The sequence below is a fragment of the Ailuropoda melanoleuca genome, chromosome 15, assembly GCF_002007445.2.
Source record: "Ailuropoda melanoleuca isolate Jingjing chromosome 15, ASM200744v2, whole genome shotgun sequence".
Lineage (NCBI taxonomy): Eukaryota > Metazoa > Chordata > Mammalia > Carnivora > Ursidae > Ailuropoda > Ailuropoda melanoleuca.
The window spans coordinates 70,200,481-70,221,349 of NC_048232.1; the positions used below are offsets into that span (position 1 = coordinate 70,200,481).

Genomic DNA, 20,869 nt, shown 5'->3' on the forward strand with positions numbered 1-20,869 from the left:
CACAATAGCTAAATCGTGGAAGGAGCCGAGATGGCCTTCAACAGATGACTGGATTAAGAAGTTGTGGTCCATATATACAATGGAATATTACTCAGCCATCAAAAAGAACGATTTCTCATCATTTGCTGCAACATGGACGGGACTGGAGGAGATAATGCTAAGCAAAATAAGTCAAGCAGAGAAAGACAATTATATGGTTTTACTCATTTATCACCTAGCTATATTTTAAGTGCTCAGTAGCCATATATGGCCAGTAGCTACCATATTGACAACGTAGCTCTACCATTTTAAGTCACTGATATTTGGGGTTATTTATTTTTGCTGCATAACTTAGCCCATCTGGACTGATAGACCAAACATTGATTTTCTTCAGATATCCTGATGTAATAAGTTTCCTAAGCTTGGTGAGGGGATCACCAGGGTTGATGCAGAGTAACCAAGAGTAGATTGCATTGGTGTTCACTTAATGGCACCAGAGGGAACCTTTGATGAAGTGTGTGAAGATCTGTGTTTAGCTCCTTAGCCCTGGATCTTTCCTGATTGTGACCTAAAGGAGTGTTTGCTTGAGCTCCTCATAAATTTAAGCCATTTTAAAACCTTTGTTTTGGCAAGAAGAGGAATTTTTTTCTAATAGGGTTTTAACAAGGTAATCAACAACATGAAAAAGTTACTCATAGTCTAGATCCCAAGACGTTCATAAATTAATTTAGGGAACATTCATTCTCAATGACTATGTGCTTAGTAACATACTGGGTATTGGGAATACAGCTGTGGAGAAGCTGAACAGTCTCCTAGAGACAACAGAGTAATACATAATTACAGAATTAACTCATTGAAATGTGACCTGTATTAGTTTTAAATTGCTGCATAAGAGATTACCTCAAACTTAAAAGGCTTAAAATAACCTATGTTTATGATTTCATAGTTTCTGTAGGTGTCAGGAGTTCAGGTATAATTGAACAGGATCTTTGATCAGGATCCCACAAGGCTGCCATCAGATGTCAGCCAGGCTGCATTCCTTTCTGGAGCTTAAGCTTCTCTTACATGGTTTTTAGCAAAATTTAGTTTCTAGAGGTTGTAGCACCAACACCCCCATTTTCTTGCTGGCTGCCAACCAGGGATTGCTCTCCGCTCCTAGAACCACTCATGATTCCTCGCCGTTATAGATCCCCTTACAACACATAGCTCACTTCTTCAAAACCAACAGCAGAACCTCTCTGATCTTGAGACTCTCTTTTAAGGACTCACCTAATTAGTTCAGACCAATCCAGGGTAATCTGTGCTTGTGATTAACTCCAAGTCAGCAGATCCGTATCTCCATCCCAGAAGTGATAGTCCCCCATATTCACAGGTTCCACACACACTCAAGGAGAGGAGGTTATACAGGACGAGTATACCAGGAGGGTGGGAATCTTGGGACAGTATTAAAATTCTGCCTACCAAGTAACTTGAGACCCGAAAGAGCCTGGAATCTATCAGGCAGAGAAAATAGCATATGAGAATACCCTGAGACTGTCAGGAGCTTGGTGATTTAGAAAAAAGAAGAAGGGCCCATGTGACTGGAACCTAGAGAAAGAAAGAGAGGCATGAAATAACCACATTAGTGATTTTCCAGAAAGCCACAGGAAACCATGGATCACAATGCATTTTTAAAGATGTTTCTGGTGCCAGTGAAAATACACAAGGCAAGAATGGGATTTGGGGGAGAGGAGGGAAGAAGGGAATTGGAATGAGCCCAGCTAAGAGGCTGCTGCAGTTTTTGAGGAGATAGATGATGGTGGCTCAAAGGAGGATGGTGGCAGTGGAGATAGAAGTGGGCAGATTCAAAGGCATTTTAAGAGGGAGAATCAATAAGACATGGTGAGTAATTGTATGTGGGGTAAGGAAGAAGTCAAAGACAACTCCTGGACTTGAGCAACTTGGTGGGTGGTTTTGCCATTTCCTGAATCTGGGGGTACTCAGGAGAAGAGCAGTTTTGCCAGAGAAGTGGATCCATTTTAAACACATTGAGTCTGATGTGCCAATGAGACAGCCAAGGGCAAGTATCATCATGGTGGTCATTGGCTATGCTGATCTGGAACTCAGAAGAGAGGTCTGGGCCAGAGATGAGATTCTGGGAGACTTTGGACAATAGGTGACATTGAAAGCCATTGGGAAGGGATGAGGTCATCCAGGGAAAACAAGTAGATGAGACTAGAGCATGAATGGGCAACCCCATTTAAAGGTCTGCTGAAGAGGAGTGAGCAGTCATTTCACACACATATTTCCTATTGCTGACACTAACATCCTTCTCAGGGAATGAACGTTGAGGCCATTTAGGAATATATACAGTACCTCAGAGGTTTCTCTACACCAGGGCATAGTGACTATGTGTATGTGCATGAGCACATGAGTTGTAGAGAATTACATCAGAATCAGCTGAAGAGCCTTTTTGAACTACACAAATTCTCATGTGTCACTAAAGGAATCAAGTATAAAAATGCAAAAAAGAAAAAAAAAAGTCTCCTTAGAGACCTATGCCCTCATTTTTCAGAGAAAATGGAAGCTCAGATAAGTGCAAGTGGCTAGATGGCAGCCCTGCTGAGAGGAGCAGAAATTGCTTAGTGATTACCTCGAGCCCTTTACCCCTCCAGAAATGTACAGTTCTCCATCAGTTTTAGAGAGTAGATTCCTGATCCACCACGAAATTGCAGCATCAGCTAGGGGTTAACAGAATGTCCACCAAGCATTCAGTAACTCTGGGAGGAGGATGAAATCCTCTTTCAGCCATTTGCAGCACAACCATGTCAGTTTCAGAACAACCCTGCAAGGTGTGTGCTGTTACCCCTGTTTTACAAATGAGGAAATGGAGGCTCATGAACTAAGAAACATGCCCAGAAATATACGTCATGAGTGGAAGAACCGGGTTTCAAATTTATTTTTACTACTGGCCTTACATTCATTTTAGGATGTGTAGAGGGAACCGTATGCACTAGTCCGTGGATTCCAATGTGTAACTAAGCATTTTTCCAAAAGATAAAATGACAGTGGAATTGAATCCATGAGAAAATACATTCACATTAGCCCCAGCTAATGTGGAGCAACTGTTCTGAAGTCCAAATGCCTCGAGAACCTAGGTTCTACTCCTTAGTTGCTGTGTGGTCTTAGCAAAGGTACTCTACCTCTTTGTGCTTTGGTTTCTTGTCTGCAATAAATGAGGATAATACTAGTGCTTGCCTCATAGGGTTTGGTGAAGATTATATTATTTAATGTATGTAAAACCCCTAAAATACTTCCTAGCATGTGGTAGCACCGTGTAACTGCTCCCACCTCTACCGCTGGTTGTTTTTGTTTTTGTTTTTTTCTAGTTGAACTATAGTTGACATACAATGTTATTAGTTTCAGGTGTGCAACATAGTGATTTGACAACACTATACATTATTCTGTGCTCACCATAAGTGTTGTTACCATCTGTCACCATATAACAGTATTACAATATTATTGACTGCATTCCCTATGCTGTATTTTTCATCTCCGTGACTTACTTATTTTATAACCGAAAGTTTGTACTTCGTTATCCACTTCACCCTCCCCCCAGCAACCACCAGTTTGTTCATTGTATTTGTGATTCTGTTTCTGCTTTGTTTTTTAGATTCCATATATAAGTGAAATCATACGGTATTTGTCTTTCTGTGTCGGACTTATTTCACCTAGCATAATATCCTCTAGGGTATAATATAGGGTCACCCACACACAGCCCACATCTTCTTTATCCATTCATCTGTCATTGGACACTTAGGTTGCTTCCATAACTTAGATATTGTAAATAATGCTGCAGTAAACATAGGGCTGCATATATCTTTTTGAATTAGTGTTTTCATTTTCTCTGGGTAAATACCCAGTAGTAGAAGTATTGGATTGTATGGTAGTTCTATTTTTAATTGTTTGAGGAACCACCATACTGTTTTCCGCAGCGGTTGCACAAATTTATATACTTCAGTCCACTCTTTTTGTCTTGATGAATCTGGCTGAAGGTTAATCAGTTTTGTTTATCTTTTCAAAGAACTACTTATTGATTTCATTGATCATTTCTATTCTTTTTTTTCTCCATTTCTATTCTGATCTTTAAAAGATTTTCTTTATTATTTGAGAAAAAGAAAGTACAGGCAGGGGGAGGGGCAGTGGAAGAGGGAAAGAATCTCCAGCAGACTCCTTGCTGAGTGCAGACCCCAACGCAGGGCTCGATCCCACCCTGAGATCATGACCTGAGCCAGAACCAAGAGCCAGATGCTGAACCGACCCAGCCACCCAGGCTCCCCTCTACTCTGATCTTTATTATTACTTTCCTTCTACTAAATTTGGGCTTTATTCTTCTTTTTCTGGTTTCTTTATGTGTAAGGTTAGATTGAGATTTTTCTTGTTTCTTGAGGTAAGCCTGTATCACTATAAATTCCCTTTCAGAACTGCTTTTGCTGACCCAAAGATTTGAACAGTTATGTTTCCATTTTCTTTTGTCTGCATGTATTTTTTTTGTTTCCTCTTTGATTTCTTCCTTTACCCATTGGTTGTTTAGTAGTATGTTGTTTAGCCTTCATGTGTTTGTATTTTTTCCATTTTTTTTTCTTGTACTTGATTTCTAGTCGTGGCATTTTGCTCAGAAAAGATCCTTGATGTGATTTCAATCTTCTTAATTTATTGAGACATGTTTTGTGGTCTAACATGATTTATCCTGGAGAATATTCAATGTGCACTTGAAAAAAATATGTCTCCTGCTGTTTTGGGACAGAATGTTCTGTATATATCTCTTAAGTCCATCTGTTCTAATGTGTCATTCAAAGCTACTGTTTTCTTATTGATTTTTCTGTCTGGATGATCTACTCACTGATGTAAGTGGGGTGTTAAAGTCTCCTACTATTATTGTACTACTGTCAATTTTTACTTTTATGTCTGTTAATATTTGCTTTATATATTTAGGTGCTCCTATGTTGGGTGCATAGAGGTTAACAGTTATTTTATCCTCTTGTTCAACTGATCCCTTTGTCCTTATGTAATGCCCTTCTTTGTGTCTTGTTAAAGTCTTTTTTTATGTCTATTTTTTAATGTAAGTATTGCTACCCTGTCTTTTTTTTTTTTTATTTCTATTTGCATGGATATCTTTTTTCACCCCTTCATTTTCAATCTGAATGTGTCTTTAGGTCTGAACCCCTGCAGTCTTTTTCTCCGAGAGGCTTATCTGAGTTCCTAGCTGAAATTAATATTTCTTTGACCCAGCATTTTAAGGGTTTGCTTTGTTTTCCTACCAGTATAGTTATGAGAAAGCGACATCCAGCTATTTGCCTAAGGGGATACAGAACAGGTGCAAGTGACTACCCTGATTTGACCCTTTGTGCTCAATAAAATGAAACGTGAGGCATATTTATGCCTTGGGCCCTTTGCCTTTGACTCTTCTTGCTGCCTGGAATGTTCTCTCCCTGGATAATGAAACTGCATTCTTATGCACTTTCTTCAGGTTTCTGCTCAAATGTCATCTTATCAAAAAGCCTATTCACACGACTATCTAAAATAACCTCTTCTTCCCACCATTACTTTCTATTTCCTTACCCTTCTATATTCTTTTTCAAAGCATACCATCAGAAATTTTATATATCTGTTTATTGAGAGTCTCTCTCCCCAGTAGAATTCACAGAAGCCGTGATTCAGTCTGATTCATAGCTGTCCTCCTGACACCTCGTAGGCTCTCAGTACAGGTTTGTGGAATACATGAATGGGTAAGTGAGTGAGTGTTAAATTACAGTTCCCAGGATGAGATTCATGGCCATCTGCAAGAGCACCACGATTTCCAGGTGCACTTCCATTGAACCCGTTTGGAACAAACTGAATGATTCCAGACCTTCCTTCTGTAGGTGAGGAAACTGAGGGCAGAGAGGAAGAAGCCAGTTTCCAAATCTATGGTCCAGTCAGAGACAGGGCCAGGACTGGGTAGTTTTCAACGTGCTTTCACAGCTTATGCCAATCTGTGCCTCAAAAAAGCCCTGGAAGTTTGGCATTCAGGGGTCATGTTACCTCCGTGTGGTCAGAGGGGAACTGAGAGAAGAGTGAAGTGACTTACCCAGGTGTGCAATGGAGAGCGGTGGCAGGACCTGCCCAGGTGTTCTTTCCACTGCACAGCAGCACCCAGTCGGTTGTTGGCCAATGGTTACCTTTCAAGGCAAGCCAAGGATACTTCTAGATACTTTTGGAAAGTATCTATGCCTAGGTCTTCTTTAGTCTTCTGTGTCCTAAGTTCCAGCTCTTTTAAGCCCATTTCCTTCAAGTTTAAAAAAAGGATTTGGCATCATCTTTTGAGTTTAGTTGACCTAAGATGATGAAGGGGCCTTTTTAACTTTGGCAGCCTCTTGTAGGGCCCCTGGACTTCTCGGGGTGCTGTGGACAGACACACCTATGGAGACTATTTCCAAACAGACCTCCATTTCATTCTCCCATTCCATCTGTTCCCTCTTCCTTTTAGGTACAGACATAACCCCAATCTCTTTACTTGAGATGAAACCAGAATCTAATGAGCTTGCAAGTGAGAGAGGCAGGCTCCCTTGAGTCAGACTTTCACTCTGTGATATCCGTGGAGAGGAACAATCTTCAGTTCTCACATGCAACTGCATTTCCTAGTCCCTCCAAGCAAATACCTCCTTATTCCTAATGTTCCATCACTATATTTTCATGGCCAAAATTTGCAAACCAGGTTGGAAGAAAGTGATCTTTTTTGTCCCTCAATCAAAGCTGTAACTTTTGAAAATATTTTTAAATGCCTTTGATGATGAATCACATACATTCCTCACCATTTAAAGAGCATGTTTAGTGCACAAGGAACTAACAAAATACTTGGCATGCCTTAAACCTTGTAGTCCTAAGAAGAAATCTGAAGTAAATGCTGTTATTCACATTTCGCAGATGAGAGAATGGAGGCTTATAGAGATGAAATATTTTGCTCAGGGTAATCAGCTGCTAAGGTAGCATATCTGGCCCTTGAACCTTGAATTCCAAAGTTTAGGAATTCCAAAGCTAGGACTTTTAACCATTACACCATGTGGTTTCTCTACTCTGTTTTTTCAATAGATAAAGAAAGGTTGGGTATTGTGCATTGTTTATTTATTTTATAATTTTTCTCAAATTATGTATGCAGTTATTATATATCTGTGGCTGGGGTATTAGCTGCTCATGGACAGCAACTGTCTCCTTTTTTTGTATAGGCCAAGGCACATCAGAGTTAGTTGCCTCATTATAACACAAATGACCCTTTCTCAGCACAAAGCTAGTGATTAATACCCCTGCAATGAATGTTAAATGATTAACCAAATCCTTTTAAATTGCTTTTCTTTCTCCTGCTACTTTTTAAGAATTGCCACCATGTTTTAATATAAACCAACCAGTGAAAATGGACCTGAAATGAAAATAAATTGATAAAAATTTCCCAGAATAAGATTTCTGTGGCAAATGTGATTTCTGGTATATTTCCTTTATATACACATACACACACACTATCCATGTGTGACTGTGTACGAGATCATGATCTCATTCAGACCTGTATCATAGATGTAAAATGAAACTCAAATTACAATGAGCTTTGTCTTTGAAATCAGCATATGTGTGTGTGATGTGTGTGTGATGAGGGCGTGGAGGTAGAGCAGAGGTCGATCTGCATGACCGTCTCAGAAATTCCCGGAGGTTGCCAGGAGTTTTTGCCTGAGAATTCCTGGGAGGAGTGTGGAGAGCATACAGCCAGAGACAGGGAACTCCAGGTGCAGAGCAGAGACTCAACCCACTTCTGACCCCTTGACAGAGTGCTCTGAGAGGGCTGACAGCTCTCCCCAGCGTGGGCTAAGGGAGCCATGCCTGGGCTTCATTCTTTGCTGCTGGTTTGCGTGTGGCAGGGAGAGGACTTGGGAGAGACATGGCTTGGTACTTGTGTGCCCTCCTTGAAATTAGTTCAGACTCCTCGTGGAAGTTCCTGGCTTTCTTTCAGAGAACAAGCTGAACACTGTTGGAAACAGTTCCACCTCAGTCCTCCATCTTCTTTAGAGCCAGGGCCAACGGCAGTGTCAGCAAGCACCAAGAGGCAGCTGTAGCAGCAGAGATGAGACATGGCACTGCTGAATAAGGCCACCGTCAGGCAGCAGCCTGGGGGAGCTGTGGGAAGGGTTCCCTGAGCTGTCATCCTTCTAGAAACCCCCATTCCTCCCAGCTTCTATTTTGTCCCTCTTCTTGTTTCCCACCTCCCTCTCTGGTGGCTCCTTCTTAGTCTCCTCTGATGGCTGCTTTCTCCTCTTCCAGACCTTCTAAATGTCGATGTGCCCTAATGCCTAGTCTTTGCTTCTTCCTTAGGTAACCTCATCAAGTTCTGTGCTTTTAAATATCAGTGGATTGTCTGTAATTCTCAAATTAGTAAGTCCCATCTCCCCAACCCCTGCCCTGAGCCAGACTCACCTACCCATTTGCCTACTTCACACTTGTATGTAAATATCTCCCAGGGATCTCAAACATAGCATATCCTGGAGTAAACAGACATCTTTTCCCTGATTCTTCTCTAATTCATTGTGCAGTACTACTGTCCATCCACTTTTCCAGGTGAAACAACATGCCCACGCATCTGGACACTGGATTTTTTTTCTCTCTCTCCTCCTTTGACCAATCCCAAATCCTTTCAGATCTACCTCCAAATTAATCTCTAGTCTGTTCCATTTTTTCCTTACTACATCTACCTTCTGGTTTCAGCCATTATCTTGTCTCAGCTGACCTCCTGAATAACTTTCCTATTGACCTTCCAAGTCTTGTGTTTCCTCTGGGACATTTTCCACAGAGCATTTAGAGTACACTCTGTAAAACAAGGAATTCTGTTACCTTCCTGCGTTTAACCCATTGGTGACTTCTAAATGACCTTACAGAATAAAATCTGAACTCCTTACCACATTGAACTTGGCCTCGCATGATCTGTCTACAGCCATTTTCTCCAACTCCATCTCTGGTAACTCTCCCTACCTCACACTTTATAATGTCCAGTCACCTGAGTCTTTGAATTTATGGTACAATCTCCAGGTCTTTGTACTTGCTGTTCCCTCTGCCTGGAATGCTCTTCACTTGGTTTCTCCATGGCTAGCACTTTCTCATCTTTTGGATCTCAGGTTAGATGCCATACCTTCAGAGATCAGCCAGCAATCTAAAGCCAGGTGCCTCCAGTTCTTCTCTCCCACAGCATTATATTTTTTTCCTTTTTGTCACTTCTCATAATTTTAAATCATGTTTATTTGTTTAATGTTTGTCTACTACTAGAAACTAAATTCTGTCTACCTTGTATATTCAGCCGAGTATCTGATATGTAGTAGTCAATGGATATCTGTTGAATCTTAATGAGTGAATGTCCCTAGAGGAACATATAAAAGACCTGGGGACCATGGAGGGACCCTGAGACAGAAATTGGGGCCTTGACTCTCAGGGTTTCTTCATACTTAGACTNTGTAGTAGTCAATGGATATCTGTTGAATCTTAATGAGTGAATGTCCCTAGAGGAACATATAAAAGACCCTGGGGACCATGGAGGGACCCTGAGACAGAAATTGGGGCCTTGACTCTCAGGGTTTCTTCATACTTAGACTTGTAGTCAAAGAATGGAAAATTCTTCTCAGATACTGGTTCCTTATTTGCCACATTTACGGTTGTAACTTGGATGAGTAGGAGTGCTGTGTTCTTCCCAACATCACCAATATGGCATGGCCCTTCTTGGAGATCATGATAACTAACGTGTTTTTACCTGTGCATCTTATCCATATTATGCCATTTAATATGATTCCATAATTAGATATTGCTGTCATTTCCCATATTACAGTTGAACAAACTGAGGTTAGATAGCTTGCCCAAGATCACAAAGCTAGTAAGAGGGACACATATGAATATGAATATGTGTAGTCTGACCTCAGAGTCTACATTCTTTTTGTTGTTGTTTTTCCTCTTTTAATTTATTCAAACTCAATATAGTTAACATATAGTGTATTATTAGTTTCAGAGGTAGAATTTAGTGATTTATCAGTTACATATAACACCCAGTGCTCATTCCATCCCGTGCCTTCCTTAATACCCATCACCCAGTTACCCTATCCCCTCCAGCAACCCTCAGTTTATTTCATAGAGTTAAGAGTCTTTTACGGTTTATATCCCTCTCTGATTTTGTCTTATTTTATTTTTCCCTATATTGATCTGTTTTGTTTTCTAAATTCCACATATAAATGAAATCATATGATAATTGTCTTTCTCTAAATGACTTATTTCACTTAGGATGATACCATATAGTTCCATCCACATTGTTGCAAATGGCAAGATTTCATTCTTTTTGGTGGCTGAGTGATATTCCGTTGTATATAAATACCTCATCTTCTTTATCCATTCATCTGTCGATGGACATCTGGGCTCTTTCCATAGTTTGGCTATTGTGGACATTGCTGCTATAAACATTGGGGTGCAGGTGCCCTCTTACACCCCTGGTAGGAATTCAAACTAGTGCAGTTACTCTGGAAAACAGTATGGAGGTCCCTCAAAAAGTTAAAAATAGACCTCCCCTGTGACCCAGAAGTTGCATTACTAGGTATTTATTCCAAAGATACAAATCCAGAGTCTGCATTCTTAAACTAACCTCTGAAGTTCAGCTACCCATGTGGCTATGCACCTATACTTTCTCTCAAAGGGACCTCTTCCAGTCCCATGATTTAAATACCATCTATGTCCTGGCCATGCTTACTTTGTATCTCTGGCCCAGACTGCTCCCCTGAGTTCCAGACTAATTTATCTACCTACAAGGCATCTTCTCGTAGGTAACTGAAACTTAACATTTCCAAAACTGAGTTTGTGCTGTATCTCCATGCCCCACTTCCAAACCTGTCTCTCCATCAGCATCTCCTTCTCAGCAATGGTATCAGGGTCATGAGATGTAAACATGTGTACATCCATATATATGTCTTAGAGAGATGGCTTGAATTAGATAATGGCATGGTATTTCTTCTTTCCCTTACTGTTGCTTGATTTAACTCTCCCTTACTAGATCATGACATGCCCAGGTGAGGCCCAGGACTTATATATACCCTTGTACTCCTAGCATTGAGTGCATAGAAGGTGTTGAATGGGATCTTGCTGAATGAAGGAAAGGAGGAAGGAATGTTTTCTGTGAATATTATCTATTTCTACTGCAGGTAGTTTCCATGCTACTTCTTAATTTCTCAGGATGTTTTCCAAACTCCTCTAACTGGCCATTTTTCTTCTCCCCATGGTTCTAACCTAAGGGGCGAGATATTAATGAAATGACTCTGTTTCAAAAAATCATTTTCATTTCTCTTTGCTTTGTCACTTGCACACATGGATTTATGTGGAAAGGAATACTTAATAATGAGGAAAAACCTATTTAGAAACAGTAGCATAATCATTCAGTGGTAGAGAAAAAAGTGATATATGAGCCATATAATTAGCAGTAATCTGTCTCATATTTATTTTTCTGGGCTGAAGTTCAGTTCCTCCTTGAAAAACTGAATGTAAGTAATAAGTTACACACACACACACACACACACACACACACACACGACCTGTGAATAAATATCCATCATCATCCAAGGGAATTCAGCTAACATTTTTCTCAAGATTATGAAAATAACTTTAAATTGTCTCAAATCAAATCTACGTTCATTAACAGCTTAATTTTGCTTTATTTTTGCTGCTTTGTTTTCTAAGATGTAAAATTCTTTTCAATTTAGTTGGTGTAAACTGATAAAAGAACAATTCAGAAATTATGTATCTTCAATGCATGTACAAAGCCATGGACTTATTTAAACCTCAGAATTTATTAGGTAGAATTGGCAAGGGAGTCAAGGGATGTGAGTGCTAACTGCATCTGGGATAGATGTTCAGTTTGGCTATGAGTGAATTACTTGACCCGTCTCTCTCTCCCCTTTAAGAAATTGAAGGAAAGCCTCCCTTGCAAGGTTTGTGTAGGAATAAAATGAGGTAACAACGTGAAAGTGCTTCCAAAATTACAAAGCTCTACAAAATAATAAAATGATGGCTTTATAATTATTATAATTGAAATAAGCAAACTGAAGTTATTTTTATCATGATGAATGAATCAAAACAGCTATGCTTTTATGCAGAAAATGGAAGAGATCCCACACTAGAATTTTAGTTGATTTCGTGTTTGTTCAGATAATGAACTTGGCTTTTCCACATACAGAAATGTGGCATTTAAAATGTGCCCTAAGTAGAAATATTTTAGTGTATTCTCTTTAATGTTTTCATATATTCATGGAGATCTACAAAATGGGTTTTCTTTCACTGTATTTACTTTCCGTAAACCTAGCAATTACAATAATTTCATGAAGAGAGTATATCCTAAAATGATATTCTGCTATAAATCATAGTTTGGTTGAGTCTGTGAATCATTCACATTCCCACATTTCTTGTTGTACAGTTTCCCTCTTTGTATCATAGGAAGATGAGAGAAGAAAGAACCGGTGAATGTAGAATCTGTAGGAAAGCTAAGTGAGCTTAAAAAATTCTCATTATCGGGGCGCCTGGGTGGCGCAGTCGTTAAGCGTCTGCCTTCGGCTCAGGGCGTGATCCTGGCGTTCTGGGATCGAGCCCCACATCAGGCTCCTCTGCTATGAGCCTGCTTCTTCCTCTCCCNTTCATTATCGGGGCGCCTGGGTGGCGCAGTCGTTAAGCGTCTGCCTTCGGCTCAGGGAGTGATCCTGGCGTTCTGGGATCGAGCCCCACATCAGGCTCCTCTGCTATGAGCCTGCTTCTTCCTCTCCCACTCCCCCTGCTTGTGTTCCCTCTCTCGCTGGCTGTCTCTCTGTCAAACAAATAAATAAAATCTTTAAAAAAAAAATTCCCATTATCACAATGAACATTTTCAAGTGGGAAAGCCACAAAACCTTCTCAGACTCTGAAGTATATCTTTAATATAAACAATAAGATCCATTTTTTTTTTTTTAGAAAATAGAGCCTTTCTTTTGTTTTATAACTTGGAAAACTGTTCTGTATATTGGAAAAGAAATGGCAGTCTTTTCCAATACACAAAAATGCTCAACCGATAAGCTGAGACCATCTCAGATCTGCATCTGCAGACATGTATGGGACAGGGTGAGATTTCTGTGGGTGTGTGCAATTTCTCCGTGTTCTGTATGGGCACTGCCACCTGTGAGCTCGTTCACACTCACCCTGGCTACATAGCTCTAAGCACCCAGTATAGAAAGGATTGGATATAATGGGGTTACTAAATAGAAAACCAGTTCGTGCAAAGAGATCTACCCCTGGTCCATCACATCTTCAATGTGTACTGGCTTGTCTTTTCCCTGGCTGGGCACCTTATTTACTGTTACCAGCTATGTTGGCTCCAAGAGTCACTTCATCCACAGTTACTTCTTGCTTCACAAGACAAGCAGCTTTCATCTGACCAGGACTAACTGTTCACACTTCACTAACCATATTGTCAATTAGATAAGTACTGGCTATGTGCTCCCTCTGGACCAGACATTGTGCTAGGTCCAGAGGATTTACCTGTAAATAATAGAAACTTTCCTTGTTTTGGGGGGGCTTACAGATGTCAGAGTTCTGCTTGTCCCAAGCTAAAATTTAAAACCTCATTTAAGCCGGAATTACCAGAATGTTTGGTTTTTCAGGCCAATATCAAAGGGTGCCCTCCACCATTGTGGATTTGGGTCCAGGCCCTCCTCCTTTTGGGAAATTCAGCACTGTCAGAGCCCCTGCAAACTTTGTAGTTGATACTAATTTGATGTTCATAACATCTTGAAGAATTATTATAAATTAAGTACAATATTTATAAGCCCAGCAAGAAGACTCTGAATGAAAATATGAGCAATGAATTGCAATTGCACATCATCTGCAATTTAAAAACAGTTCCCTGTAGTGCAAATTTACCCCATAAATTTGGGCTTCTATTTTTGCCAGCTGTGTAGAAGTATTGGATTGTTTATAAATACTGTTACAAGGAGAGGTAAGCCACAAAAGCCTAACACATCTGTTGACATTCTTATGCTATAAAAATTTAAATGGCATGCAGTCCAGAATGAGCCTGTGTGAAAAAGATACGGATAAATAATAGACCACTTTGCTGGTTTAAGCTGGTTTGGCTCACTATTTTCTCATTTTTCTTCTACCTCCTTCGACAGCCCACCCCTACCCCCGGGAAATGACTTCCAAAGAAAATCTAATTGGGGAGACGCCCGGGTGGCTCAGTCGGTTAAGCATCTGCCTTCAGCTCAGGTCATGATCCTGGGGTCCTGGGATTGAGTCCTGCATCGGGCTCCCTGCTCAGTGGGGAGTCTACTTCTCCCTCTCCCTCTGCCCCTCCCCTGACCTGTGCCGTCTCTCACTCACTCTCTCTCAAATAAACAAATAAAACCTCTTAAAAAAAATAAAATGTGAAGTCCTAGTTTACTTCCATATGTGCTGTATTGATAAAAAGCCCAAGAGGAGGCAAAAGTTTTGGGCCAAAGAACAGTCCTTTGAAAAAGCTTTCCCTGACACCCACCCAGATTCAAGACTCACATCACCAAGTCCCCCCATCTCCACCACCATCAGTTTTTGCTTTTGTCTTGATGGTTGAGAGATCTCTTCTTCTCTCTGCTTTTGCTGCAGCTCTCCCTTATAATGTTTTCTCCATGCAGCAGCCACAGTGATCTTTGAAAACCTAAATCAAAATGACTTCCCAGTGTTCCTAAAATAAAGTCCAGTTGTCCTGTTGGGGCTGGTAAAGCACTGCACATGCTGGCTCCTCTCACCTTTTCAGCCTTTTCTTATGCTGATCTTCATGATGAATACACCCCAGCCACTCTGCTCTCCTTACTGCCTCTGAGCATCAGACATGCCAAGTGATTTCCCAGCTTAGGGCCTTTGTACCTAGAACACTCATCCCATGCTCTTACCCAGCTCTGGCTCCTTTGTGTCTCAAATTTGTAGGTCCCCTCTGCAGAGGTGCTTTTTCTGCACCCCTGCCCAAGGTAGTGTGTGCTCCTCTCCCTATAACTTCTCCCATTAACTGCGTTATCTTCAGAACATTCATCACTATCTGAATTTATCCCTTTCTTTTAAACTAGTTTTTGCCTGTTTTTGGTTTGGTGGTTTTTTTGGTTTTTTTTTTTTTGTATATTTGTAGAATATAAATGCCATTCATATCTCTTTTGTTCACAGCTGGGTCTCCAGTGCCTGACACACAGTGGTATATTTCTTAAATGAATAGAGACACATAAGGACCCAATTTTTTGCTGAAGAATGCCCCAAATCTTAAACTCCACATAGATTCATGTGTTCTAAGTTCCAATTCAATTTAAACCATAGGACACTTGGATATACTTTTCAATTTAGTTTCTTTTTTCTGTTTCAGTCCTCTCTAATAAATAGTGACATTATCTTTGTGAAGTTGCATGCCCCATGGGAAGTGCTTGGAAGATATGCAGAACAAATGAATGTAAGAATGCCTTTCAGGTAGGTGTAAATATATTTTTCCTAGTCTCTGCTGTTCCCCTGTAAAACTAATGTGCTCCTCTCTTGAAACAAACAAAACTGAAATGCAGACTGGAACGCTATTAGAGAAGATCCTTTAAATGTTTAGGAAATGCATAAGTCTTCATGACTTTTAGTGACTTCATGGTTTTAGGTGAAAATTCTTGGCTAATTCAGTCCTTAGCAGGTAGATATGTCGAATGCCTATGAGAAAGAAGCATTTTCCAAGTGGCATTTTCATTTCTAAAATGCCATTTTCAGAAGTCCTGTGTGTTGCTGCTTTGAATGGCCAGACCCCAGGCATCAGTGGTGGAGGTCCCCCCTGACATTCAAATCTGCTTCCAGTAAAGCAAGTTCAAGAAATTTCATAAAAACGAGGTCTATTTTTTAAATAAACTATTTTTAAATTTAAAAAAAGTCAGGTCATAAATACTGTGCAAGCACAAGCATTGATGTTTTTTCCAAGGGTAATTAGAAAATACTTTGTGTGGATTGCTTAGTTATTTAAAGGATTAATTTACCTTCGTCTCATAGCAAGTATTCATATTTTCCATACAGATTAAGGAAGAAAAGTGATCTCTATTTGCTAGATGGAATTAAAATAAAGTATTAAACTTGAAATTATAAATGCCAAGATATATGGGAAGTAAATAATGGAATCTTCTAAAGGAGATGGAAGGATTTAGTACAAAGGACAGTTCTAAAGGGACTAAAGAATTAAATACTTTTGCTTCACAATTTGACAATAAGACCAAGTCAGACGACAGAAACCAGGGAAACTGGTGCCAATTCTAAAATACACCTCCTAATGAGCTGTGGAAAATTATAGAGACCGGGAGGCACTGGGGACACACTTAGAGAAGGGCAACTTCCATTCACAGGTCTGTAATATATCTCCCTAGTGCATCTTATTTTCTTTGTTTATTGGCCTTTATATTCTAATACCAAGTCAAAATAGAGGCTGGGATTTCTAGCATCTGTTTACCTCAAGGCAGAATTCTCAAAGGAATTGAGATAAACTTTGTTCTAAACTTTTTATTTTTGTATTTAAAATGTAACAAAGGAAATCTGAGAACCCAAGGATTAAAAAATATTATATAAAATCACTGAGTCATTTATCAATTTAGTTTCCATTGAAATTTGTTACACTATAATTATAATTAAAGCCAGTTATTTATCAATGCTATAACTGTCCAGTATGGATTAATACTATATCACACATAAAGACCAAAAGGAAAAGAAATCTGTGCTTAGATACAGTCGTATATCAGATCAGCATCTTGTAGCCAACAATCAAAAATCTATGTTCAGATATAAGTGAGATAGTAAAACTTAGTGAAATTGATACGTTATCCCTCCCCAGCAATCTCACAAAACCTTCCACCAGAACACATTTCTTAAGCAAAGAACCCAAGCAGATTGTACAAACTTGAGCAGTGTTAATGCACAGCAAGTTCCTAGTCCCTGGAGGCACTTGATATACGAAGGGCCTGATTGTACCATAGCTAACACTTCTTACATGGTCATTACGTAGCACGAAAGTGCTGCCTGCCAGCAGCATTAATACTTTCCTTATACCACGTTAAGAGAATGCGATCCAGGGAATAAATGAAAACAATAAAAACTATGATTAATAGTTTTCTTTTTAAATGTAGGTGTTCCTGCAGGACAGTTTTAGGAGAAAATACAATTAATGTGTGGACACATTGGCCATAGCTTCACTTGCTACAACCTGATGCTTTTAAAATGTGTGCTATTGTTTTATCCAGTGTTTCAGATAAATAACTGTAGCCTAAGAAGATCTATGTATTTCCAAAGGAGGAATTTTCCTGCCATATCACTTCAACAAAATGTACAAATATCAGTTTGGCTACATGTAAATGCCTCAAAGAATATTATGTGTATTTATTTTTTTCTGTAGCTTACACTTTTGAATCCCAGGTTTAGTCTCCTTGGATTTGTATTCCTACAATGTGTTGAACAAAGTTAAAGAATAATTTTCTTATGGGAAGTTGTGAATAAAATTTCCTTCTTAAGTACCTATATGTCCATGGATATGGACTCTTTTTAATTAATAGACTAATTTTAGGGCATTTTTAGGTTTATAGAAATTTGAGTTGATAGTACAGTGTTCCCATATATCCACTCTCACGCCACTTGCAGTTTCCTTATGGTTAATATGTTGCATTAATGTGGTATATTTATTATAATTAATGGATCAATATTGATATATTATTATCTAAAGTCCATAGTTTACTTTAGGGTTCACTGTTTGGGTTGTATAGTTCTATGGGTCTTGAAAAATCCGTAATGTCATGTATCCACCATTATGGTATCACACAGAGTATTTTCACTGCCCTAAAGATCCTCTTTACTCCATCTGTCCATCCCTTTTGCTGCCCACCCCAGCGCAAACCCCTAGCAACCACTGATCTTCTTATTGTCTCTATAGTTTTACCTATTAAAAACTTGAATATATTTTTAAGTTTTCACAGATATGCACAGCTAGTTGTATATAGACTTCCCATTTTCCATAAATGAGAGAGCTCAGTAACAGTTCAGAATACGTATAAACCACATTAGTTTCCTTACTACTCCATTGGTGGAAGCCCAAACTGTGGAAAGGCTGATTGCATTTTTATAAAGCATCTAATCCATATGCTTTCCATTCAAATTACACCCTAAATTTTAATCTGTAATGCTTTTAAAAGTGCAGATATACAGAAGTACAACACATCCTTAACAAATCTCACTTTTAAAAGATTTTTTCCAAGATTCCTTGTTTTACCTCCTTTATTCACCTATAGTCAGAGCCAGTGGTTAGGCAGTATTCCCCAGTGTGGTGGTTTGCAGCAGGATGTTGATGCCAATTAGTGTTCTTCCCATACTGGTAGTAAAATATATATTTTTGTATTACCCTGCCTGTATCAAATGAGACAAGTGTTCTGTAAACTAAAGTGCTGTATAAATATTAGTTAATATAATAGTATGCCTGTTAAATTGTGCATGTTGCTGGCAGGGTGGCAATCCATTTCTTCATTCCTTGAAAAAAAGCTGACCTCAGCTAAATTCATATGAACACCAGTTGCTCCAAATCATTGCTCTGCACAGGCTGTGTAGGCAAGAAGCAACCATAAAAAATCATGATAATGAGAGGGAGAAATATCAATGGAAAGTATTTCGTAAGATTTCAGGACTCAAAAATGCATGCCCTGTGTTCCAACTACATTTCTCACTGTTAATCTCTTTTTAGTTTTTTCTTCTTCACCTCTTACAGGCTTCTATCTTCAATCTCCTTTCCTTCCTTGCTAGTTCAAACTGTAACTGACGATGGGTTTTCTTCTCGACTGGCTTCATTTTTGCTGTTCTTCCAGGAGAAAAATCTATTACCTGCCCCGCCGGTACAAGTTCATGAGCAGGTTAGTAGCATGCTCTGTCATGATGCGTTTGATATGTTGGCCTGCTTTTTTTCCAACAATGACAAGAAATACAAACTGGGGAGGATGGGCCTTTGTCCCACGGCAAAACTGGCTGCCATGCACAGTCCAAAAATAGCTATTTCAGGTTAGCCTGAAAAGAAAAAAGCAAAGATGGAAATGTTTCTTTCAGAATCTTCCCTGTGATTTCTCCATACTTGGAAGGACAGAATTTATCCGCAGGTGTGTTGGGGCTGGTTTTCTTTTTTTTTTTTTTTTAACCCATTCTATTAGATAAATTACCAGAAAACCCAGCTGTTCAGCACATATTTGGTCTGAATGTTATTTTTTTTCCACGCAAATCCCATCCTCCGCCATAAGTAACTTGAAATTTGAAGTGCAGACAATGAACATCTCAAAAAGCTGATAGCTGTTTAGCCCCCCCATGGGTGGGGCCCTCCTATATTAGTAATATTTTGTTAATAAAATATGCAGATGTATTAGCTTACCAGAAGCCCTCCCTACCTTCTTTTTTTTTTTTTTAAACATCCCCACCCACCCAAAATCCTACTGGCTAAAGATTGCCTTTAATGTACTATGTATTCTTCTAAAGTTTGTTTCTCATTTTTTGAGAAGCCAGGGAGAAAGGAGGAAGCATCAGTGATGTCCTTTAACTCAATTCTGCTGTGATCACCGGAAATCTAATTTCAAAATTTTAATTGGTCTTATGTATCATTCACCCTAAGCTGAGCTGATAGTTAAATTTGGAGATCATTGCATTTCTCTGAAAATCCTATTGTTCAGTTCTGTGAGAATTAAGATTCAGGTTTACTCTGTTTATGTGCTATGCAGAATGATAAGTATAAGAGTAATTAACATATTCTAGTGGATTTACTCAAATGCATGTATACTCAATAAAGTATGATACAAGAATTGACATCCAAAGAAACAAAGATGTGTTTTCCAAAATTTCCCTGCACAGTATCCTTACTAGCAGTTCTTCTTTGCTTAGACAGTAGCCATGGCATTTGGATTCACCATTATTTAGATTAGTCCCTTGTCATATAGTGACCTTCTATTAAACCCTGAGGTAACACATTAGCCTATATCAGTAGTCCTCTGTAGTTCTCAAACTTTAACCAGCATCAGAATAACCTGGAGGACTTATTAAAACACAAGATTGCTGGACCTGTGCTCTAATCTATAATATAGATGTCCATCTGTCCTCCTGGATGGTATGTGAAGGCAAGGATGGCTTGTCCAATTCTGTATTTCCAGCACCTAGCACATAGTAGGTGGGGTGAATGGGCAAATGCGTCTCTACACACGTGAGAAGATTTGAGTGAGGAAAAGGAGGTCACAAAGAAAAGCATAGAAAAACCAGGTGTGTCTAAATTGTCAGACACAGACTTGGAACTGAAACATTTGCCTTCACAATGGGGGAGGGATGAGCAATGAGGGCTTAAAAGAAAGTGGTGGTAAAAGGAACCATAAATCTCAAGGTTGGATTGGACATCAGATGTCACCAAGTCCAGCCATTCAACAGATACTTGAACATCTGCTAAATGGCCAACCAGCCCGTGTTTGAACATCTGTGCAAACAGGGAATTTCAGAATGCAACTGTGGGCGCCTGACTTTTAGGAAATTCTTCCTTAAAATAAGCCATAATCTCTCTGTCTCTTCAGCTTTTACTCCAAAGAACATTCACATTATAGTTCTCCCTGGATAGATGAAAAATAATCTACAGAGCAAAAAGGCAAAGTGTATGAGAAAGATTGTGAAATTAGAGGCAAAAGGACTTAGCAAGTATTTGGAAATTGAGAGACAGGAAAGAGAAAGAGGTTTCCATATCTAAGAGATTGGGAAAATGTTGGAGGTAAAAGGAGAATGGAAATCCAGAAGAGGTACAGATATGATGAGAAAG

The 20,869-nt window shown here is 39.3% G+C and overlaps 1 protein-coding gene across 1 annotated transcript in view; it reads left to right on the forward strand.

Moving 5' to 3' along the window:
* The window catches only part of LOC100484394 (anoctamin-4), a 336,625-nt gene that overhangs the window by 177,137 nt on the left and 138,619 nt on the right, over positions 1-20,869 (forward strand). The window contains exons 6-7 of the mRNA XM_034644141.1: positions 15,410-15,510; positions 18,903-18,947. Coding sequence (XP_034500032.1) covers positions 15,410-15,510; positions 18,903-18,947 — 146 coding nt within the window. The remainder of the gene's footprint in view (positions 1-15,409; positions 15,511-18,902; positions 18,948-20,869) is intronic.